At 40.7% G+C, this 24,720-nt stretch overlaps 2 protein-coding genes across 3 annotated transcripts; one reads left to right on the forward strand and one right to left on the reverse strand.

Annotated features, from left to right (window-relative positions):
• Positions 1-1,158: 1,158 nt before the first annotated feature.
• On the reverse strand, positions 1,159-7,155 carry LOC113022474 (MICOS complex subunit Mic10-like). Its single transcript, XM_026167915.1, has 4 exons — positions 7,039-7,155; positions 1,629-1,676; positions 1,434-1,543; positions 1,159-1,342 (listed from the first exon to the last, which is right to left on the reverse strand). The coding sequence occupies exons 1-4, from the start codon at positions 7,151-7,153 to the stop codon at positions 1,334-1,336; spliced, it is 282 nt and encodes a 93-aa protein (XP_026023700.1). The 5' UTR covers positions 7,154-7,155; the 3' UTR covers positions 1,159-1,333.
• A 3,022-nt stretch (positions 7,156-10,177) lies between these two features.
• capzb (capping actin protein of muscle Z-line subunit beta) lies at positions 10,178-24,703 on the forward strand. 2 transcript variants are annotated; one of them, XM_026167917.1, is made up of 10 exons: positions 10,178-10,459; positions 14,969-15,058; positions 17,501-17,622; positions 18,585-18,698; positions 18,787-18,928; positions 19,271-19,387; positions 19,488-19,553; positions 20,365-20,441; positions 21,952-22,054; positions 23,586-23,683. In XM_026167917.1, exons 1-10 carry the CDS (start codon positions 10,457-10,459, stop codon positions 23,604-23,606), a joined length of 855 nt encoding a protein of 284 aa, XP_026023702.1. In that variant the 5' UTR covers positions 10,178-10,456; the 3' UTR covers positions 23,607-23,683. The 2 variants fall into 2 exon arrangements, with proteins under 2 accessions (XP_026023702.1, XP_026023704.1); XM_026167919.1 differs by lacking the exon at positions 21,952-22,054 and having other exon boundaries at positions 10,180-10,459; positions 23,586-24,703.
• The last annotated feature ends 17 nt before the right edge of the window (positions 24,704-24,720 follow it).

Here is a 24,720-nt window from a genome sequence, read left to right on the forward strand (position 1 = left end):
AGACACGTATAGCCTTTGGGTTTTGGCTGCTTTATTACACCTCAGCTGGGTCACCACACACCTCCCCCTCCAGTTCCCACACACGCACTGGCATCCTGTTCCTGCACTTCTACCGACCACTGCACCTTTGCTCACAGGTGTTCAGCTTGGCATGCGTTCATCAGCCCCCCTATCGGTTTCATGCTTCACTTACAAACAAATATTTTAATGGACAGGGGATGAGTGACACGGCTTAATTTCTGACAGGCTTACTCTGTGCCTGATGCATTGCAGCACACCAGCTCTGAAGAAACAGGCCTTTGAACGCTTGGGGAATGAATATGATTCCATTGTGTGCAGGAATGTATGTGCCGGGAAAACCGTTACTGTGATGAAGAGGGAAAATATGAGCGTGTGTAATAGAGAGTGCATGCAGCAGTATTTTCTTTGATGTGAAAGTGTACGGCATGTGTTGTGTTCAGACGTGCAAAGTGCAGAACTCACCTGTTAGTAATAAGCTCCAGTCTAGAAATGGCATTTCTCTGCATTCCTCAGATTCTGCTTCACCAGGGGGCTGGATAAACGTGTGCATGTGCACACGCTCACACAAACAATTTCTCTTCTCTCCCAGCAGCCCGCAAAACCACACATTAGTGATCAATCACACTCACAACAATCTCGCCAAGCAGACATGCAGCCAATGAATACACAGGATAGAAGAGATTCCTCCCAGTATGTTTTCTCCTAATCTCTGATGAAAACTGTCACAGTCATAGCAAGCAACCCAAAACAGGGCTCCACAGCAGGCCGCAGCCTGTTTGGTCTACTATGAATAAAAACCAGACTGGGTTTCTTTCTTCTCGATATCAGAAAGAGATATAGGCATCCATGACATAAACTAGCGGCTGATATGTGAATGCAAACATAGCTTCTTTCCGATTTTTCTCCTGTCAGTGCTCGGGTTTGTTCATCTAACAGTTGATCCCCTTTATTTCACCATTCTGCACAACTTTTCATCCTCCCACTCTCCGAGAGGGCTGCAGATGCTGAACCTGGCCCTCATTCCAAAACAGCAGGAGCTCGAGTCTCCCAGCTCATTAACACACAAAATTACCTCCCACCCCCAAACCACACTTCATTCTTCTCGAACATTCGCACAGAAAAACCGAGGAGACAAAGCTTTTTCCCACAATGACTTTATTAAATATATATTTAATGTTTTATAAACACAGTGTGGGCATCATTGCAGATTAATACCAGTGCAGCAAAAAACCAACCAAAAAACTCAATCCCCCCCCAAAAACAAGCATTACAATAAACAGATGAGAAAGCCCTCGTCATCTTCAGTCCTTCATTACTGGTCCTGAAAAATGAACACAGAGGAGTCATGCAGCATGATGTGATCGTGTGTCACAGACCTCTGATAAACAATGAAAATTACACTGTGCGCTTACCTTAACCATGCGACCATGAATCAGATATGGTGACCTAAAGTCATGCTGGCAGTTGCTGTAGCCCATGCCCAGTCCCAAGCCTGAACCAAATGACAAAGGCCACGCGCGACCTAGCGGAGAAAAATAATCCCTGTTGGATGGCTTACTAAGAAAAGAAAAGAAAGGAAAAGGAGGGTTTTCTGAAATAATACTTACGTTTAAAGACAATGAGCGAGAACACAATGCCAACACCGAGGCCCGTTACTGCAAAGAGAGAGAATTATTAGTGGTTTTATTAAACTACCTCCTATTGATTTGACTTTATTACTGAGGTAATGTGATCATCTCCCATCCAGCGTGAAAACTGGCCAGCTAAAAATCTGGTCGGCTGTAATGAGCGAATATTTGGTGCAGAAGTTGGAAGGTAGCGCCACTTAGCAAGACTAAACTAATGAGCAAAAGACAGGAATAAAGGGGAGGAAAGAAAAAAGAAAACACAGAAAACAACTTAGAAAGAAAGCAAAGCGTAAAAGGGGTTTAGGAGAGGGGGAACCAATCCAAAGAGGAGAAACGCAGAGAGCAGGAGAGGTGAGAGGTCAGTGGGTGCGCAGAGAGATTGCCAAAAGTTGCTCGAACTCCTGAGTCCAGAGTGGGATCTTGAGGAGGAATGTGTTTGTGCGTTTAACTTCACCTCGCTGCAGGCCACACCACACCCAACAGCAGGCCAGCCAGCACAGAAAGCACATAAAAACAGCCATTTGGGCCCCTCCGACTCCTAATTGGATTCAGAGAGCTATGCAGCATGACCAGTGCGGCTGAACCAGAACCCTAAGACTGTTCCCCATTACACAGCTTACAAATGTCAAACAAGACCACAAAAGACTTTGCTCATCCTCTTTATCAGCACACATCAACAATAAATCATTCCTTCTGCTTCCATTTCAAGCAAAGATTTAGATGAAGTTAAGATTTGCCGTCTATTACAGCCACAGTCTTCCTTTGCTCTCCAGCCAGAGCATATTTTGAAGCCTCTTGATTTTCCACTGACTGTAATACAGTAAAAGCACTGGCAGAAACTGAGGGCAGATCAACATCTCATTTTGGCATCTTTCCTTTTGTCTTGACATCTCCAAAGGAGGGGTGGATTATAACAAAAACATTTGTGCTGGAGAAGAATGAAATACACAACCCACAGGGCTGAAAATACTCCACGTGCTTTGCCAGCAAATCAAGTCCAGAGCCTGTTAATTGGGTTGCTATTCATTTAATCATTAGCTGAAGTATTTTCTGCAAATGGTATCAATAAGTCACTTTTAATTACCCCGATTTACTGAATTTAGTTCAATTACAACTCGAGTCGTATACCCCTGGCAAATATTGTTGCATTGCAACACTGCAATTTTAAGATGATTTTGAGTGCATAGTTTCCTTTTAGAACTAATGATGATTCAGTGTGTTTGGACAGAGGCCACTGTTGAGGATCTGCTCTGCTTTAACTAAAGAGATTACTCTGCCAAACATGACAAGGTCATAACAATGTGAAATTGTAACAATATTTTCTTTTTATTCTGCAGCTCTACTCTGGACAGACCACTTGTGTTTCCAGCTTTCAGCCTGGCTGATGGGGTGCGTTTAGGGATAGCACAGCCTGGCATCACTAGACAAACGTGCAAACATGAATTAGTCGATTTAAACATAACGCAGAAAGCAGACGTCTTTGAATCAAACTCGCCCAAAATGAGACGCGCAGTTCCAAATAGCCCGGCGTAAACAAAGTCGGGAGGAAATCTGTTTGCACAGGAGATGCATTCTGCAGCAAGAAGTGAGACACAGATTCCCACATTCATCTGGTTCACATGACAGTGTTAGCAAAGTCTACCACTCGGATTACAACTGGAATATTTAAAACAACTATTGGATAGACAGCCAGGACAGACAAAAGACTGTCTCAGCGTTAGCAAGCAAGACTGTGGACTCGCAAGTCTTGTTCATATTCAGATTCATGGATTCATGGAAAAAATGCAAATAATCTTAGAAGTGTGTGACAGACGACCGAAGACCTTAAACTACAGATGATGCAACAATGAAAATAAGGCTCTACAAACAAGTCGACACCTAGAGGGAAAAAATACCCAAGAGCTCCTGAAGGATTGCTGAGTGAATTTTTTTCTGTAATAGTTTTGCCGTCCTGCACAATACTTTATACGCATATAATAGTTTTTGCATTCCCGCTGACCCAAGCAGTCCGGTTATAATAGTAAAGTGCTCTGTAAATACAACAGAAAGCAGGAACAGTTTGACGCTTTTCTTACTCAACACTCTTTCTAAAAAGACCAATCTTGGAGAGTGCACAGCTGCTGGTTGTCAGCACAGCTGTATCTGCTCTTTCTGGTTAAAAAAGGTGAAGCTGTGGCTCATTTATGGTTGAATCTGTGTCATTGTGGCCATATCTAGATGTACCATAATTACATAAAACCTTCTTTGGGAGACGAGTTCAGAAAAACAGCAGCTTGGAAATGCACAGTTGAAATCTTAACAACCACAGTTACAGCCCGTCTCAATCAGTGAGAACGGGGCTAAAGTAGCGCCTCTTAAACTGCAACGGTGCGGACTCGCGTCTTTAACAGCTAAAGCTGAGGGTGCACGGACATGTGTTGAGGCACCAACCATGAGCAGTCTATTATATAAAGTTTTAACCAACCTTTATGGATCAGAAGACAGACAAACATTTTTTTTTAAAGTATGCAAAATGTAGTGGTAGGGAACACAAAAGCACCCCTGGCAAAATAAGCATCGGTTGGATATTTAGGGGTTTAGTTTGAAATGAAGCATTTATAAAATGTATTTATGCTGAATCACTTTTAAATAGCTGCATGCACACATAAGTCTTCTTGTTCCAACAATGTGATAGTGTTTCTAGAAATGACATGAATATTCACTATTAATGGCTGTTCTCATTAGCATTGTTTACAAGTTCCTCAAATTAAATACTTCATGTCCGGTAAACACCGTTTTTCCTGACTATGAAGAGGATGACGGCTCTTTTCTTAACACCACTCTACATGAAACTCAGTCCCTTTATAAAAAGAGCTTGATTTATTCAACTTGTTTTCATCACAGCTGTAAGAAAAATGTGATCTTTAGCTACATTTTGAGTCACAGTTCCCACTCTCTACTTTTATTTTGAAGCAAACATTATTTTAAATCATGCAACAGATTATCTAAATATTCTGAAGCTGTGAGAAAAAAAATAGCATTATGTCTCGCTTTATTAAAATCCTGGGAGTTCTTAACACATCAAGGATAGGATAAACACATAAGCTTGAATGAATATAAATGTAGGATCAGCCAAGCTATTTTTTTAACAACCCCCTGAGCAGAGCATGTACTGCAGTGTTTCTCTGGCTACCAGACACACCTTGGCACAGCTGGCAATTTGCTCCACTGAGCACGAAGCAGTGCCACGATGCAGATGTTTTCCTCCCAGCAAGATTACACATTTTATTGTGCTAAGACTGACGTCATTAGGTGTATCTTTGAACAGATGTTTTGCCAGTCTAAGTGTTTTAGTGCTGGACCAACACTGAACAGGATACCACAGAAGACCCCATGGCGGTGTGCTCACTGTAACTCACTGGTGGTTCACCAGCAGTGACTTTCACTGAGGGCCAGAGCCCAGCGAAGAAAGTAAAACATCTATAAATTTCAATAATGCTCTCACTGTGAAAGAAATCCCTGCTTGTGTTGTTGCATAACTGATGGTTCTGGCAATTTAAGCCTGTCTGCTGCAAACTGTTCAATACTGTGTATTGTTATTTTGCCATGACATTTATGGATATTAAATATCAAAGAGATAATGGTGAAAAATGAAGCTTTTGTTAAGTCAACAAGTAGAAGAAAGACTTGCTCATTCACGCTCTTCTCTCAGTGCTTCACTTCCTGCTAATAATGGGCTAAATTTATCTAATTAAAATAAATAATATTAAACAAAATTACATAAAATTGTTTTAACAATTAGCTCGCAAAACAGTGAACTAAAAATGAGACTTTTCCCCCTTTTTACTCTGAACTGCATGCCAACATTTTTCTTCATTCAAAAAAAGAAGAAAAAAAATCTTTACAAACATCTTTACACTACAAATATGAAATTCTTAAAACATCTGTTTTTGATTTTTGCGTAAACTTTAACTGCCAAATGAATGCCTGGTGTGAATAAAGATTCAAGTTCAAAAAATGAATAAAAACCAGTAAAACTAGTTCAAAGGTCACCTGATTACACCTCTTCTTTTCAGCGAGCCTGACGTAAAGCGCAGATTACAGTAGTCTTAGCAAAGCAGCGGAGAAAATAAATTAAAAAATAAATAAATAGAACAGAGCCCATATAGCCTGACAACGGAAAAATAAAAAACAACAAAAAACAGCAGTGCAATAAACCAGGTGTACATGCAAAAAACACAGAGGCAAAGAAATGAGGTGTTCATATTAAGATTTATATCAAACGTATATACAAAAAATAAATGTTATCTGCTCCCTACAGATTACAACTTTAAATGTTTGTATACAGACACTGATGTCACAAACCTGTACTTAGATTAACTGTGATAAACAACTATGTTATTGTCATATAAATAGATATTTAAGGTGTGAAAAAAAGACACTGATAGATTGTTAACTAGCATTTACAAAACCAAATAAACCAAACAAAATTGTTATTTGGTTGTTATCTGACAGAATGACCATAAAAAAAACTTGGTATTTTAACAGGTTCTTTTTAAAAATGTCCCTTTGTTTTTTCTTTAAGTTTACTCTCAGTTTCCAGAGCAGGCTTTCTTGTGTCAGTTTTGTTTTTATTATTTTTCCTGTTATTTTTTTAATTTAATTTAAAAAATTTATTATTAGTGTATAGCAGAAAATCAGTGCAGGAATTACATAAAAAAAATACACTTTCTGTAAGTTGTTGACTGACAGTGTTGTAGACACCCAGAGTCTCAATAAACTGATCCATCAAAGCCTCGTCAGGAAAGCTGTGAGAAGTTTTGTTTAAGTAAACTAACAAGTAATATAAATAAGGATATTGCCGCTTCGTTTTTGTTTTGTTTTCTTTTAGTTAGTTATTTCCCAGGTTCGCAGAATTGTTTTAGGTTGTTTTAATTTCATTTAAAACATTTTTATTAGTTTTTATTAGTTTGTATATCCCTTCTGCAACTGCAGACATTGCTTGGTTTTATAACTAAAATAAATTATTCGGTCCTTATAATCGCTGTAAGATACTGATTAAGGCTGCAAGTAGTGGAGAAAGGGCAGGTAGATCAAGAGAGTCCAAAAACAGATAAATTAATCTGCTTTAGGGCGTGACTTCGCACACTTTCCCACTCAAACACAGGTAATAACTTCCACCTCGTGGCTATGTCTGCTTTTTTATGATATAATACTACAGAGTTAACAAATATTAAGTTTCATCTGTACAGCAGACAACTTTGACCTTAGTGTCACACTAAGGTCCAGCTAAAATGACTTCTCGCTCGGCTCTGACCTGTAGTGCGCCTTATTCTCCAGGTTTCACACACAGCCAAGTGTTTAATAAGAGCAGCAAACAATTACACTGCGTGTATAAAAAGAAATTAACCTGTTTTCACCGCTGTGTCAGCAAGGCAGCGGTCCCACTTCCGCGCGTGTTCGTCTGCCATGTTTTCTGCAGTCAGGAAGATCTCGCGAGAAAAGCATGAAGTCACATGACTCATTCCTTCACGGCTCCTTCAGTGTATGTGTTGTCCGGTAATAACACGTCAGTATTCCGGCTTTTGCCATTCACTTTCCTTTATCTTTTCATGCGTTTTCTTCTTTTTAGCTTTTATGAAATTAAAATTACAACTTTAAATTGTAATTACTTGGCGTGGTTTTTGTTTTGTTTTATTAATTGATCTACAATAAGGGCTGTCACTAAAGTTAGCTTCATGCCTGAGGTAAAGCCTTATCTCCCACAGAAGGACCTGGAAAAAGTTATTCGTGCTTTTTAATCACTTCCCGCCTGGACTACTGTAATTCCCTGGATTTTGGTATACAACAATCATATATCCTTCAGTTAGTCCAGAATTCACCAGCTCACCTTATACTGGTATTAAAAAACTTGAACCCAGCACACTGGGCCTGCCATTTCTTCATTGGCTCCCTTCATTGGAATTGATTTTTATATTTTATTACTCACATTTAAAGCTTTAAATGGACTGGCATCTTTGTATCTGTCAGAGCTGCTTCACATTCACACAATTATAAGAGCTCAGACGTCGTCTAACCAGTTCCTCCTATGCAAACTTAAAACAGAGAGGTGATCGAGCTTTTGCAGCAACAGCACCAGGTCTATACAATACCTCTCAAAATCCACACAGCTCAGACAGTAAACACATTTAAGTTGTTATTAGAAATGCATTTGTTCTCCTTGGCGTTGGGCTCCAGTGTGACATTCTTTTAGACAAATGCAATTTATTATTATTTTTTATTCTATTGTCTTTTAATGTTGGGTATTGTGCTCAAATTTTATGGATATTATTGTAGTTTATCTATATAAATACTATATACTTTTAAAGTGCAGCACTTTGATCAGCTCTGTTGTTTCAAAAGTGCTATATAACTACATTTGACCTTTGACTTTTTGATTTCTTAATCATTCAGTTAGACACAAACACTGTATTTGAGAAAATGTTACTAAGAGTTTGTATCCGGCTTCATGTTGCAGCATATTTGCTATGATGTAAACAGTCCAAATTATTAACCTCTGAGTAATCACTGAGACATCTGTAAATGATGAAGACATTTTTTCTGGGTTATATTTGACCTTACCTTAAAACTTCCACTTTGATTAGTTGATTAGTCATCTCGCCCAAACGCATATGTGTGCAGGAAATTCTGCATGCATTCACAAAGTGTTGCACATCAGATGTGTGCAGGCCAGGGTTTTCAGTTTAATGCAACCACAATTAAAAGAAATAAACAAAGTTGCCACTGAAATTGGTTGCCCGTGTGATTAAATATGCTATGTGTTAAGTAAGAATTTAGCCTTTTTTCTTATTTTATTTTCTCAGAAACACCCTGTGTGTAACACTGATTGTTTATGCTGGAAGTGGAGCTGTTCCAAACACTCAGTAATATACAGATGTTAGTGAAGTTTGCAGGCAGGTTTCTAATTTGCAAACAAAATAGGATGTACGCAGCTTCTTTCTAGGGGAGAACCTAGTTGGCATAATGTCATTATACGCAAAAGTCTTGACCCGCCCCCGGTTTCTTTATATTTTGTTTCCTTGGAGACACAGACTTTCTTATACATTTTTTAAAGTGTTCTTGACCAATAGCTCTCCAGGCTTTCTGAAGGTCTTTCAAAGTTTTTCTTTGGACACTGGCTGCTTTTTCACTCATTTTCAGTCTAGTTTTTTCAGGGTGATGTTTATTTTCTTTGTTAAGCCACTTATCACTGACCTATGAATCAGTCAAGCATAAGGGAAGGACTCTTATGCTTGAATGATTCCGAAGACACAACACTGGGACGAACCAGTATTGTGTCTACAGACAACAGACAACTTAGCAAAGTACTGATTTTAAATTACATCTTTAGGCACTTTGTTGCTAGCAGCTTGTCACACATAAAGAAACAAAAACAAAAAAGAAATAAGAGCGATGCATCTGGCCCTTCACTGGATCCATCTACTGTTCACTGAAGCCTCATCAGAAATGGTCTTAGTGGAAGCGTGGCTGTCAAGAAGTCAGTCTTAAGGAAGGGAAACAGGGACAAAGGGTTGCAGTGTGACTAATTATACAAGAACTGGACTGAAAATCAGTGGCAGTAGGTCTGAAGGGGTGATAAATCCAAATTTGAAATTTTGGGTTCAGGCTGTTGTGAGTATATACAGTATATACTTTTCTGTATGACAATTACTCCAAACACACTGAGTTGAATGTCCTTCAAGAAGCCCCGAGAACTATCCCTGAAGACTGCTTAAAGAAATAACAAGAAAGCTTGCCTAAGAGAGTTCAGACTGTGCTGAAATATAAAGTTGGTCATACCAAATATTGACTTTCAAGCTCGTCAGAAGAGCACAAACTCAGTTTTTGCCTTATATACTGTATCAGTATATAAGCTGAAACTCAGTTTCAATGAATAGCTGCATATATTTTTAATTTTCCCAGCAAAATATAGAGAAATTATGGGTGGCTCGAGACTTCTGCATAGTACGGTAACTCTCAGTATTACAAGTAATAATTATCAAAGGTGATCAGCTTGCCTTTACAGCAGTGCCCTTAGCATTAATAACTAACCGATTACCATACATATAGATATATATTAACTTCCATCACTATCATGCACTTGAAGAAACATTCAGATTATATTAAACTGAACAAAGGGCAATAAAATAAGACAAATGACATGAAAACAAAAACAAGTTAGGAGTGATTTTATTTTATAATAACTACTATTAAATATTTAAAGATATAACTTAATTTAAAAACATATAAAATTGCTCTTACCACTTAAGATTAATTGCACAAAAATAAAAGTGAGAAAGTAGTTCATAATAACTCACAGAAAAATAGAAATTAAGATCTGCTTTCTTGTTCATGAGACACTGTATACGTTAAACTTGCCGCCGCCTGCAGTCTCCGTGTTTTGGGGGTTTATTTTTTAACTCCCCCTCTGCTGCCATCTCTGACAGCACATTTACTACACCACTCCTCTCTTTCCATACTTGGCAATGCCTTTCTTGCTCCTTCGCTATTGGCTGCTGCAGAGAAAGGCCAGAGTGACCCGGACATGCAACCGGGGCCTGTTTTTGTGACTGCAGCCTCCTTCCTGTAGCCCGGTTGAGGAAGTGAATTTCGCTGACAGGGCTGGGTTCAGAGAGGGAGACGCGAACAAAACATCTTCATCACGGCTCTCAAAAAACATCAAAGCAACAAGAGACAAAAGGAGCGACCTGTTAAACCATAGTAAAGTTAGGGTGTACACTCATCGGTGAAGTCGTGCTCTCTCCTGCCCAGCTGAGACCGCCGCAGACATGGTAAGGGCCGCGTTCAGGCTGCTGGGAGAGACGGGGACGGGGCTGCTAACTGGAGGGAGGGGGGTGCTAAGCTAAGCTAGCGCTGGCTAGAGGCGCACGGTAGTAACCGGAGAGGAGCAGCAGATGATATAAATCATCGACGCATATTTAACTTGCACTGCTGGCAAAACTTGCGCTGAACTACCGGATGAGAATGAATTAGCTTCGTGGTTAAGCTAACTGCTGTTTCTTCCTGCTAGTTAGCTCATAGCTAGCCGGGCTACATGCCCCGTAGGCATAAAGTTAGCACAGGATGTTTTGGATTTAACACAAGTTGGTTAATAGTAATGGCGAAGGGTCCTAATATAACACACTGACACACGCACACACGCCTGTGCACATACACTTACACACAGGCTAAAATAGCCAAGCGCCGGGATGCCTGTAGCTAAAATAAGACCGCTCGCTCCTCCTATTCCTAACCATGACAAGCTGTCAGCCTGATTTTCCCAGCCTTATAAGTTTGATCTTGACTGAGCTAATGGTTTCTCTGGAGGAGGCTATTACACCCAGTCCAAACAATCCATACCAACACAGCACTCACTGTTTACTTATTCCTTATTTTGGCTCATTCTCCTACGTTTTCAGCCCATATAGCAGTAGGCTTGCTTTAACTGGACCCGTATTTGTGCTTATCATATATATATATATGTGTGTGTGTGTATGTATATATATATATATATATATATATATATATATATATGCATGCTTGACTTGACCACTTGTAAAATGGGCTTGCTCTGTCTTACACTGTTTATAAAAGCATTCGAAAAATGGGAACAGCAGCTGTTTTTCTTCCACAGTCGCCTACTCTCCTCTTCCTCACCTCATCCATCCTGCCGGGCCCAGCCTCGCCGTTCCCCCCTGACCCTGAGGCTTGTTGGTCTGAGCTAGTGTTTACATGGAGACAGGAGCGCTGTTAAACACAGTGTCAAGAAGCACAGGTGTCTGATGGAACCTTCAGTTGAGAGAAACGTGAAACGAGGCAGAAATCATCTCGGAGGAGACAAAGTGGCCTGGGAAAATCTGCGTTAAAAAATTCTGTTACGTTCGGGTCGACCTTAAGGAAAAATATTTATGGATGGATTGAGGAGCAATGAGTAATGGATTATTAGGTTTACTCTCTTAAGGCTTTACTTGAGTGGTGATATTAGATTGTCTCACCTCTAGAAGCCTCTTTCGCTTCATGTTCAGTGTTTTCTGGCCGCCAAACACATATCATAAGCACGTTTTTGTTTGTAATGGATGTCAGGATCGAGGAATTGTAAAGTAAATCCATATATGTTAATGGATTTTAAGTAGGCATTATGAAACATGTTTAGCTAGATTGCTGAGTGGCAGTCAAAACATTGATCATTGTCTGATAAAGCCAGGCTGGAAGTGTTTGCGACAAAGCCAGTACCTTCTATGGAGAAGCTTGAAAAACATGTTTGGTCCTTTTTATTATCACACACTTAAAAAAAATTTCCGGCACATTCCCCAGAGTTTCATGTTGTGGCCGGTCCATCCACTGCTCTTCTCCAACATCCTGCTGTTCGCTGCATAGTTAAGGCAGAAAACCCCCTGGGGGTAAAAGCTATGTTATGTCAGTGCTCTGTGGTTATCACCATGTTCTTAATTTAGTTCTGAATGGTTTGCTTAGTGAAAGATAACTGTAGTGGTTTCCATTTCCCTAATCCTAAACCTGATGCACGACCAAGATGCTGTTTCAGGTTTCATTGTTTTCTTTTCTTTTTTAAAGGAACATATAAAGGTAACAACATGTGTTATTGCTAATACAACTGGATCTGCTGCTTCACACTGTAGTCGAAATGAGTCCACTTCAGTTCGGACTGTAGTAAAGACACTAAATTGATTTTGGTGCCTTTGGTTCTGCAGATAATGGCTACTGTGCACTGTTTTTGATCATTCTACCAAATGTACCTTTAGGCTGTGTATTGATTTAACCTTACTGTGAAGTTGTAGCCATCGTCTTACAAGCCAGATTGACAGAGAGATGAGAGGCATCTGTCTGACTCAGCTTGGTGGGGGATTGATTGCATCGCAGGCTCACTCTGCAGTACTTAATCAAAGGTTCCAATTACAAGGTTGGGGAAAAGAGAAAACCTTAGGAGTTTGGAAGAAGTGTAGATGCAAAGCGTAGTTGTACGCTTATCAGGCGAAAAGATGAAGATCCTTTGATCACGACGGCTTCATCAGTGCAGGATTTTCAAGGCTTCGATTGTTCACCTTATTTTATTGTCGCATAAATCTGTCAGCTTGTGTGATTCAGACAAAGTTGATAATGGTCGTTTGGAGGTGGGTGGGGAGGGATTTTGTCATTGAATATCTGTATGTGTGTGGCAGGAACTGGATTAGAAAGTTTCTGTCCTGCCAGAACTTGAATGTGTGAAAGTTTCATCTGTGGCCAAATTCAAAGTCCAAGCAGCTAGCTTTACCTTTGGTCTCCCAACACATCCCAGTCTGCAGAAGCGGAGAAGTTCCTACGTAAGATGTATAGTAAACAGCTGAGTCTTAAAAACTGAATTACCCGTAAGCAGTTAATTCCAAATAAAAACTGTACTGCACTGTCTCTTTACCTAAACCCTAAAGTAAAAGTTTGACTCGAATGATAAGGGTGGACCTGACCTTTAAATGCTACCCTACCACACTTCCTGTTGCCCCATGATGATGATTCTTTAACCAGGCTTCCCCTCCTTTGTTCCTACATGAAACTAATCAACCAAACACGAACCCTTGAACCACCACACAGCCTAGATAACTTTCAAGCTTGTGCACTGAGGTGCTGTAACTATAACCCCTAACCCTAAATGAAGCTTTTCTTTTCACAACTCTCTGCAAGGTGCTCACATGACAAATCATGAGAGATGTTCAGTCTACTGAGCTGGAAAGTTGTGTGTCTGTATTCTAGCAGTGTGGGAAAAGGTTTTCCTGCAAGGGTGTGAGGGTTTCCTGCACGGCAACTGCAGTCGTACCCGTGTACAGAATGTAGCAGGACTTTTATTACCGTGCTGTGGTGGAGACACTGATGAGGGTACAGTGTGGTTGCTTTGTTTACTCAAGCATGAGGGTGCGTATTTATACTTCTCTGCGTAATACAGCTACTCAGTTAATGTGAGTCTCTGTAAGTTTGCAGAGCTGATTCATTTTTTTTAAGTTGTGCTTTTAAGTAACATTTTAATTACCACAGCAGAGCATTTCTTTATTAAATGGAACCTGCTTTTTTCCCCCAACCCCCAATATTAGACTTGTATTCGCCATTTACCTGTTTTGGCTCATCTCACTTTCTTCTGATTGGCTGTCCCCCACAAACAGAAGGATTTAACAGCAGATGAATGGAGGCTGTGTGCTTTAAGACAATGCTATTCTCTTCTTAATGATGCACAGCTACAAATAGAAAAAAAAAAACTGTCTGAAACTTTTGACCTTTTGGCCCCTGAATAATTTGTTGGCCCTATTTAACATGAGCATCTGCTTTTGGAGCAATGTGTCATCCCTGCACGCCATTGTTGGACATTCAGAAACCCATTCTCGTGAATATATTATTGAGATGAATCTACAGTGCATGAAGAGGTGTTAGCTGATCTTAGGATGACTGATTGAGTATGTTGGGTTTTTTTGGGTTTTTTTTTTTTTTTTAAGTTTATTTCCTTCAAAGAAATTCTGTGTTACAAACCCGCGGACTTTGGTTAACACAGGCTGCTAAAGTGTATCATCCAGAAAACAAAGACCATGTCAGGAATTCTTTGGAAACTTGCCTCGGTGTCTGTGGGAAGAGATGAAGTTACAGGAAGAGTTCAGGTGATCCTTCCAGTCAGCACTGCCTGTAAAATCTAAGTTTTCCTCTTTAACTGTTAGTAGCTGTGCTTTTGGCACAGAAAAAGACAAATACTGTAAATGTCCTTTCACTTGGTTTGGGCCCCAGGAAGACTAGCAACCACTGTTGTGGAAGCTAATGGGGTTCCTTATAAATAAACAAATGTAAAAGGTTAGCTGTGGTGAACTTACAGTACCAAATCTGCAACATGCAGAAACGTAACATGCTTGGATGCAGTCCTTGAAGAAACCAGCAGTTAGTTTGGCACTGATGATGCTTTGCGTTGGTCAGATTAGTTGAAAAGTCGGCCAGAAGGGGGAAGAGTGACAGCAGAGCTCCGCTCGAAAAGAGAGTGCAGAAATCTAGGCGATGAAAAACTACGTCATGAGCAGTACAGACGGTCGCTGCAGTGGACACTTTTCATAGTTTTAACACTCAGTTTCACTTCAGTTTCGTGGAACAACTTAGCTCTCTTCAGTGGTGACCAAGAGAAGCCCGCAGACCACCAATGTTAGTTTAATGTTAAAAAACCCCCACACAATCTGTGTCTTGTTTATTCTCTATAGCACAAACATTTTGTTTTGAATTCATTTTTTAACTGTGATCTAATGTTACAGTGCAGTAAGCCGTTGTCTCTGCTGGTTGTTTTTCAGAATGACCAGCAGCTGGATTGTGCTCTGGACCTGATGAGGCGTCTGCCTCCTCAGCAGATCGAGAAGAACCTCAGTGACCTCATTGACCTGGTGAGTTACTGTCTGATTCACAACTGAGAGTGAAATCTGTTCTTCTCCAGAGTGTCTCTGTATTTAGTCTAAAAATTTCCCATGAATGGACAAGTCACTTATTAAACTTTAGATAACTTTTACTTCTAAGGTTGAATAATTTGTTAGGTACACCACAACTGCCTGTTAACGCAGCTGTCTAAGCAGCTATTTACACGGACACTTTGTTGATTCCAGTCGTCAGAGAAGAGACTGCTTTAGGAACTTAAATAGCTACTCATTACAACAAAGGTTTGCAGAGGAGCTCTGATTTTTTTTTTTTTTTTTTTGTGTGTGTGTGGTGTGTGTAATGTTTTTTTTTTTTTTTTTTTTTTTTAAACCTACAGCAGCAGAAGACCACACTGGGTGCTAATTGTCAGCTAAGAACAGGAAACTGAGGCTACAGTTCACACAGGCTCACCAAAGTTTAACAATACAAGACTAGATAAACATTTCTTGCTCTGAAGAATGTTGATTTCTGCTTCAACATTCAGATGTTAGGGTCAGACTTCCTGCAACAACATAAAAGCTTGGACCCTTGCTGCATTGTATCAACAGTTCAGGCTGTCGGTGGTGGTGTAATAGTGTGGGGGTTTATCTTGGCATATTTAAGGCCCCTTTGTACCAACTGATCGTTGTTTAAATTACAGCCTAACTGAGAATTTTTCCTGTCCAACCTTGTCCATCCTTTCATAACCACATTTTACCCATCGTCTCATGGCTGCTTCCAGCTACATAGAACACCATGGAACTGAGCTCAGATCATCTCAGACTGGTTTCTTCAACATAACAATGAGTGCTCTGTATTCAAATGGCCTCTGCAGTCATCAGATCTCAGTCCAAGAATAGAGCAGCTATGGGATGTGGTGGAAAAGGAGATTTGCATCATGGACATACACACGAGAAATAAGCAGCACCTATCACGTCAACTGCTGTCGTGTCAGTATGGATGAAAATCTCTGAGGATATGTTTCCAGCACCTTGTTGAATCTCTGCCACGAAGTATTAAAGGACTTCGGAAGGCAAAAGAGGGTCCAACCCAGGCTATGCCTAATAAAATGGCTGGTGAATATAAATAGTAGTATTAGTAATGTGCTAATAACAATTTATTATGGATTTGTTTTATCAAGCTACCATAAAATGTCAGTCGGTCTGATTTGGGAAAAGGTCTTTCAAATAATCGCATGTCTTAAAGTATTTGCATATCTCTATATGTGGTATTTATTTTCATATTATACAAGTGAGTTTTGCTACACACCACTGTATTATCTGGGTAACTGATACTATTTTCAGCATTTTAAAAAGGGTTTAATCATATTTGTTCAGAGTGGAAGTAGCCACACCAAAGAGGAAAAACTTCTGCTTGTGTGATAGTTATTACTTCCCCCCCCCCTGCAGTTTTCTGTATTTGAAGTTGGTCGAGTTACTCGGCGCATTTTAACAACAGTCTCAGCTAAAGCTGACAGGTTATAACTGGACACAAATCAAATCACACTTGTGCCTCTGTTTGCATTGCACCTTATTTTTGTGGGTATATCCGTACCCTTTCAGCCAGACTCCCCACCTGCTCAACTTCCTCTTCTCTCACCTTTAACCCTTCTCCCCCACCCACCCGGACATCTGTTCTTTCCTTACCCTATGACCACTGTGGCTGGTTGTTAGTGATTATTATCACAGCTGTCCATCACTTCTGCTGCCAGGCACCTTTAGGCTCAGTCCCTTCGCCAACTCTTCCACGTAATCATCTGAAATCACCTCTCTCTTTCCGCCTCCTCTTCTCCTCTCTGACCACCCCCCACCCTCACCACTACATGCTCTTCCCACTGGATTTTGTCCACCCTTGTTTGGCTTGTCTCAGCCAGTCTAGGCTGCCAGGTGTGTGTGCGTGCGTGTGTTTGTGTGTGTGTGTTTGTTCAGGGGTATGGGGCTTTTTTTTTGGCCTGGGTAACAGGCGCTCCTTTGTGTCTATGCGCTGATGCAGGAACGCATAGCAAAGGGACTCCATGTCAGTCTGTGAGAACTAATTTGTACCCCCTTATCCTGCAGATATTATGTTTCCCAATGATATTTTATTCCGTCTCCTCTCAGTAACCTCTGCTTATGGGGTGAAACTGGAATGTGAGCGAAAGATGAGAACTTAAAAGTATGTTTTCATCTACAATGAGAAGATCACATGACGTGATCCTCTGTGTTTTGTTAGACTGTTCCTCCACGTATCAGTGATTTTTTTTTTCTTCTCTCCAAGCTGGTATCTGTTCTAGGAAGGCTAATTTTACCAAAACACCCTTTCATGTCTCTTGAGTACTCTCACGTCATACGGAACAGACTTTATGAAATGTTTGAGGGGTTTAGATGCTCTGCAGCTGCTGTTATTAATCATCTGTGGTCATGTACTGAGCTTTTTCTCCCCATGTTTGCATCCAGGTGCCCAGTCTGTGTGAGGACCTCCTCTCCTCTGTGGACCAGCCCCTAAAGATCGCACGAGACAAAGTGGTGGGGAAAGACTATCTGCTCTGTGATTACAACCGAGACGGCGACTCCTACAGGTAGCGGTCATAGCTGGATTTTAGCCCACTCAAAGGAACATACGCTGCAGACTGTGGGGTAAAAATGGGGATATTTTGTTGGGCTGCCTTTAGCTTTAATGGTGGCACAAGTTCGCTGTGATTGTTGAGCTTAAGCAATGTCAGAAGATATTTCTATCCAGAGTTTCATTCATTTCTTCACCAAGATCTTTTGATCATGGTGGAAGAGTCAGACTACTGCGTAAAATCGTCTCTACCACAACCAAAATATTCTCAGTGGGGTTAAAGTCTGGACTCTGTGGTGGCCAATCCACACATGAAAATTATTTCCCATCCACCCTGAGCCTCTCTCTTCCCAAGGCTCTTATCCATTTGCTCAGGTATCTCCGGGTTCTGATGTTTTGTTTTTGCCAGGCAGTGTCTGTTATAATCAGTATAGTGCTGAGGTAGAACAAATGAAATTTCAGTTTTTGTCTGTCACGCTAAAAGGCAACAAAATGTCCACGTTTCCAAGAACGCACATTTTTCAGTTTGTCTTAATAAAAAAATCGTAATAAAACCAGCACATTATTTAGCTCTGTTTTAGATTTAAAGCTTAATACATAAAAATTCAAGAATTAAACCTGATTTATTATAATTTTTTCAAAATATTTGACAAATTTGCACCATGTAAAGTCAATGTAACAGCAACCCATTTGATAGAGGTTCATGACGGTATCATGGGCATTGAGAGAAAGATCAAATTAAGTATAAAATGAATTTTTAAAAAAATGTCTTCATACTTTAACTTATGCTTCACCTATATGAGGACCGTGAACTTAACCTCCTTTGATGTTTGGACCTTTGCTTGTGTAATGCAAGCTTAAGGTTTCACTTCAAGCAGGTCACTGTTTTCACTTTTAAACACTAGTATCACAAGTATGTTTCTAACAGCTAAATTTAATATATACCTCTGTCTAAAATCTGAATGTTTCATTCCTCAGATCCCCGTGGAGTAATAAGTATGAACCTCCCATTGAAGACGGTGCAATGCCTTCAGCCCGCCTGAGGAAACTCGAGGTTGAGGCAAACAATGCCTTCGATCAGTACAGAGACCTGTAAGTGCCAGAGAAGAAATCTAATGTGGAGTGTTTGATAACCTGTCAGTTTCAGCCTCTTGTGACATCTGATGTCTGTGTTATTCAGGTACTTTGAAGGTGGGGTTTCCTCCGTGTACCTCTGGGATTTGGATCACGGCTTTGCAGGAGTTATTCTCATTAAGAAGGCTGGAGATGGATCCAAGAAGATCAAAGGGTGCTGGGACTCCATTCATGTGGTGGAGGTGCAGGTGAGAAGCAGATGAATGAAGCTGTTTGATATTTTACAGGCTTGTTTGATATTTAGCAGCTGTACCATTGTCAGCCAGGAGAGCTTCTAGCATCCAGGACACTGTTGCCAGATTGAAGATGCTTTTGCATGACTGTCTGGAGTTTAGGGTTAAAACTAAGCTTTTAGTGCACTTACGGTAATGGACCGGGTTGACAGCAGCTCGAGTAGTTGTCTTTCCTCGCTCAGCTCCATGTGCCACACGCACAGCAGAGCTTCACAAACATGCACCATTATCTTTTCTGGATGGTAACATGTTGTCATGTTTTGCATAATTGCTTGTTGCCTCTGTTTTTGCAAACAGGAGAAGTCCAGTGGCCGTACCGCTCACTACAAACTCACCTCCACTGTCATGCTGTGGCTCCAGACAACGAAAACTGGCTCCGGTACCATGAACCTCGGCGGCAGCCTTACAAGACAGGTAGCGTGTTGAACTAAACGGCTGATTGGTCCTCTCATGGTATAGGGATGAATTAATTAACTGAACGTGGTATCTCTTTTTTTCTCCGTTTTTTAAACAGATGGAGAAAGACGAGACGGTTGGAGAGTCCTCACCCCACATCGCTAACATCGGCCGCCTCGTTGAAGTCAGTAAAACCGTCGACTTAATTTCCTTCCCTCTCCTTGTCTGAAGCAGCGATACTGCTAAAAGCCGTAAAATGACTGCAGTGTGTTTCTCCTGAATCAGTCTCCTATGCAGGACTCTGCATGACTTCAAAAGTCATGTGATAAACAAGCTAATCCAGCAGCTTACTTGTGTTTTGCTCTCTTGCAATGCCTCTTTTTGCAATTGCCAGTCTTACTGCTGTTCAAGTAAAGACTTAAAACGGCGCAAAAGTGGTTATGAAACCGACTAAGAGGAAGCCTTTGCATTAGCATACCACAGTGCTACTTCACATTGCTGATAGAAAGTGAATCATAGGAGTCCTGTGTTGGGTGCATATACAGGGAGTACAAGTGTAAAAAGTGGTTTGAAATGGCCATGGCTTTGTTGCAGCTGTGTGAAATTTTGTAGTGTTGATGGATAAGATTCAGTTTCAGTTTCGTGACATCTCGATTGTGATATCTTTGTATATTTGCATGTAACAGGTTCTGCGGGAATATTTTTGGGGACTTTTTTTTTTTTTTTTTGCATAAGCAGTTCACAAGTAAAATCCTTAACATGCATCATAGACAGTAAGCCACAGTCACAGTGGTGGTGAGTGCTTCATTCTTCACTCTTGATTTATTGTTTTTTCACATTCAGCAGAGGAAAATCTCTTCGCTACACAGGACATTACAAAACCTGTCATACTTTACATCGCTGTCACACAACTCCATGTTCACGAAGTCAAGCTTTTAAGAATCAAATAGAAGAATAGAACTAGCAGTTATAATGCATTCATATTGTTTTTCTAGGATATGGAGAATAAGATCCGCTCCACACTGAATGAAATCTACTTTGGGAAGACCAAGGACATCGTCAACGGCCTGAGGTACTGCTGCATTAGCTCTCTACATCATGGGATCATGTTTTCTTCCACAGCACTTCCAGTCAGCAGCTCAGACGACAGATGTTGTCTCACCTCCTGTGTTTCAGTCTCAACCCTGTATCTGATTATTTGAGTCTGCTTTTGCTGCCCCTCGTCTCAGCTGCATTTCGTCTTCTTTTCACTACACCTGCTCCTTCCCTGTGCCTAGAGATGGACGCTCGATACTGACGCTGTGTCAAGCTTATAAATTGCAGATCTTTGGAAGCACTGCTCCAAAGTGTGGTTCAAATCACCAACACTGTGGGTAACTGAGGTTTAGCTGTGTTTCACCCCAATTTCAATGAGTGGCTTACAGGGGCTTTATACTTTCGTACGTGTGATATAACCGAAGATCCCTCTGAAAACCCACAATGTAACATCCGCCATAATTTGATGTGCATCTTTCTGGTAATGTAACTACATGCTGCATTGAAGCATCCTGAAACTGTTGAGATTGGCCTACTGCATTCCTCCTATGCATTTTTTTTTTTTGCCCCAGTGTTTGAATTTATCAGTAAGAGAATAATAATTGTCTCTTTATAAGGAATAATAATCAGTCTCAATATAGAGGACAATCACTGATCACAACAAAGAGCAGAGACCCAGAAGACAGAAAAGTTCAATTTTTTCGTTTATTACTATCGCATAAAACACTTGGACATGACCACAAGGTAATTCGCAAAACACACTAGAATGAAGGCCAATCGTGATGTTGTAGGCAAAGATTCACTGCACAAGTGTAAATCAGCCGTTTGCCTGCTGCTTGCGGGTTTGACCGTGTGTAGAACAAACCCGATTACGTCACAAACTCCTTGAACGTTTTTAAGCCATCATCATTAGCAGCTGATGCAGCTCAGGACTCAACAGATTGTAGAGACCTTTTGACAGCCAGGTTAGTGAAACTCTCGGTGCCCACAGAGGAACTGCTGGTGCCACAAAAGATTCCTCGCTGATGCAGTTATTCCAAGGACACAAGATCCATTTGTTTATTGGCCGCAAAAAACGGCTGCAAAACAAATCTTGTTCTTCATTCTTCAAATCGATTCTTCATAATCCACAAACATTGGCTACGTGGTACATGCTTTCAGTTCATTTCACAGTAGATTAATCATTTTCCACAACAACATGGTGCTTACAGTAGCCTGTCTACAAAGTAGGTGACATTCAAGTCCACAAAATATGTGGAATCAACATAGCGTTTTTTCATAAACTGTTTTTGTTGTGCATTGTCCTGAATTAGTACTAAACTTAAACGGCGTCACCGTGGAGATGGGTGTTTCATTGTTAAAAAACGCAGTCACTCAATACAGTTCTGTCACAACTGCTTCGAACATTTCAGTCCTTTCCTCAACTGCTCCTGTCCTTCTTTTTTGTTGCTGCCCTTTGTACCACATTTCCACTATCAGTGTCTCTCCTCCTCTTTAATCCCTCTGTCACCTCTCCTCCCTTGCTGCCTCTCCCCTCTGTGCTCCAGATCTATTGAGTCTTTGCGTGACAATCAAAAGTACTGGCAGCTCCAAAAGGAGCTGTCACAGGTGCTCACCCAGCGACAGACCTCCATTGAGAAGGGGTCAAAGGTACAACCTAGCATGGAGAAGTTTGTCTTTGTGGGTGTGTCTATCTTTGTCTTAAGGTTTATGACATAACCTCAATAACACTGACAATTGATCCTTACAGTTTCTGTTAATCATTATTTGCTGGGAGAGTTAGTCTTTGATCGGATGGAACAGCAGTGAAAGAGGTTTCATGGGGAAGTAGAGCAGCAAATGTAAAAACAGGAACAGGCTGTTAAGAGTGAAGGCTGACATTCAAAGGGAAATGAAGATATGTACAGAAAAAAAATGAAAGCACCTTTTCCCCCCTCAAATTGTTTACGTATGTGCACTGTTAGAAGTTTGAATGATCGTGTAGTGTTGAAGATCAAAAGGCTGTATTGCAAGTTTTGTTTATCTTTGTGTTCAACAGCTGATTTCTGACAGAGTAGCATACTAACCAAGTCAGAGTATTCAAATGACTCACCCGGGTGTTGTTTTGCACTTTGCTGCCCTAATAAGGTTTTTCTAAGATGCCGTGTTTACTCAGCGTGTAGCACTGAAAACACTGTGTGTGAAAGCACAGCACTGTAAAGAAAACAGGAAATGGATGATTAACGGGGTGGCATCTTCAGAAGAAGGCAGAATAAGTGGATATGTTCACATACACTCACCCGGAGGCTTTATTAGGCGCACCTTGCTACTGCTGGGTAGGACACCACTTTTTTGCTTGAAGTCTTGTGGCATGGTCCATGTTGACATGATTGCATCACACAGTTGCTGCAGATTTGCTGGCTGCACATACATGATGTGACCACCACGACCTATAGGAGCTCTATTGTATTGAGATCTGGTGACTGTGTACGTATTGTGCGATGATTTGAGCTTTGCAACATGGTGTGTTATTCTGCTGGAAGCAGCCACCAGAAGATGGGTACACTGTGGTTATAAAGGGATGGACTTTGCCAGTAATAGTACTCGGGTAGACTGTGGTGTGTTCCGAGATGCTCCTCTGCATACTTTGGTCATAATGAGTAGTTATTTGAATTACTGTTGTCTTCCTGTCACCTCAAAACAGTCTGTGAATTGTCTTATTTATCTCTTAGTTTTTCATTATTCTCTGTAAACCCTAGAGATGGTTGTGCAGGTAGATCAGGGGTTTATAAAATATTCCAACTTTGCTGTGATGTGATTGGCTCATTTAGGTATTTACTTTAAAGAGCAGTTGAAGAGGTTTGGTGTTCGGTGAGTGTAAAATATAAATTTGTCAGGGTCATAATAAAGCTGCAACTGCATGACGACAACTGACTTTAACGGGTGGTTATGTGTGCAGTGTGTAAACAGCTAACATGTTGTCATAACCATATGAAATCTCTCTGTGGTGAGACATAAAAAGGTCTCCCCACAGAGAGGAAGACTTGAATTGTTACTAATAAATTTCCTACAGCCCGAGTGTTTCTGTCTCACTGGAGAAACTTTTTCGAGCCCTTTGATGTTTTCTTGTTTGATTTTTTTTTTTTCTTTTTTGCTCCCACTGACTTTTCTCACCTTGTTTTTTGGTGTCTCCTCCACACAGGAGTGTGCAGACTCTGGCTGACAAGTCAAAGCAGGATGCTCTGAAGGTCGACCTGATGGAGGCGCTCAAACGCAAACATAACAGCTAGAGATGCTACTGTTGTTTTCTTCTGTCTCTCTGTTTCTCTCTCTGCCTCATCCCTGCCATCTTTTCTCTGTTTCTTTATGTCTCTTCCTCCATGCCTGTTTCAGTGCTGCACTCTTGTTTATTTGTGGAAAAATAAAAAAGGAGAAATGCTTAGCTTTTTTTTTTTCTTTTTTTTTGTCTGGTTGTTTTCATGCATCTCATCTGCCATGAAGCCATTCACTCACGCTCTGTTTGTCTTTGCCCCTCTCTCTCTCTCCCCCCCTCCCTCCCATGTTATGAATATGATAGTATTACCACGGTTAATGATAATCTCAAGGGTCACTCTAATAATAATCCCTGATGTTCTCACAGCTGATATGTCCTCAGTCGATTTGTAACGAGCGACTCTGGCCCTGCTCTTCCTCTGTGACGAGGACACAGACTGTGCAGTAGGTGGTGGAGGCTTGGCAGTGGTGTCATTATGTTCATCAAATTATATTCTTGCATCTATCTTTTTTTTTTCCTATGACACCCCCCCCACCCAACCCAAATATATTTGTATAGAATTAAAACTGTCCATGTATATCAAGTGGTTATTCTTCTGGGCGATATAAACGGTGCAAAGACGAGGGCGGCCTTTCTGTGTGAGCAAGAACGTTTTTACACTTTATTTCCACTCTGTCCACATGCATGAGAGCCTTTGTGGAGCTGCAGAGGGTGGAAATGAAAACTTCTCAAACATAGGGATGGACTGTTATTATCGCCGGGTACACCCTCGTCATAATCAACTCCCCTCACACACACACACACACACACACTGTATAATATGACAGTTTGCTTCCCCTTTGTTCAGCCTGTTAACGTCTTCTCTATCCTCACCTATTATGTCTTTGTTGGGGGTCACAGTTTGTCTTGGTGTCACAGTGGAAACCTTTGTTTCCATTTTGGAGGGGAATCTTTGTATTTTTTTTTTTTGTTTGTTTTTATTTTGTAAAGCTTATGACTCATATTGTATTAGAGCCTCCAGCAACAATAAAAATTGTAAAAAGCTACTTGCTTGTTTTAATTT

The sequence above is a fragment of the Astatotilapia calliptera genome, chromosome 5, assembly GCF_900246225.1.
Source record: "Astatotilapia calliptera chromosome 5, fAstCal1.2, whole genome shotgun sequence".
NCBI classification, from domain to species: domain Eukaryota; kingdom Metazoa; phylum Chordata; class Actinopteri; order Cichliformes; family Cichlidae; genus Astatotilapia; species Astatotilapia calliptera.

What these genes read in the sequence shown, in the direction of transcription:
- LOC113022474 (XM_026167915.1), bottom strand. Translation starts at nt 7,153, where the DNA reads ATGAGTCATGTGACTTCATGCTTTTCTCGCGAGATCTTCCTGACTGCA. An exon ending in TGACACAGCGGTGAAAACAG is followed by an intron (nt 1,677 to 7,038) that starts GTTAATTTCTTT and finishes CTCTCTTTGCAG; the next exon opens with TAACGGGCCTCGGTGTTGGC. An exon ending in CTCGCTCATTGTCTTTAAAC is followed by an intron (nt 1,544 to 1,628) that starts GTAAGTATTATT and finishes TTTCTCCGCTAG; the next exon opens with GTCGCGCGTGGCCTTTGTCA.
- capzb (XM_026167917.1), top strand. An exon ending in TCAGTGACCTCATTGACCTG is followed by an intron (nt 15,059 to 17,500) that starts GTGAGTTACTGT and finishes GTTTGCATCCAG; the next exon opens with GTGCCCAGTCTGTGTGAGGA. An exon ending in GCGGCAGCCTTACAAGACAG is followed by an intron (nt 19,388 to 19,487) that starts GTAGCGTGTTGA and finishes TTTTTTAAACAG; the next exon opens with ATGGAGAAAGACGAGACGGT.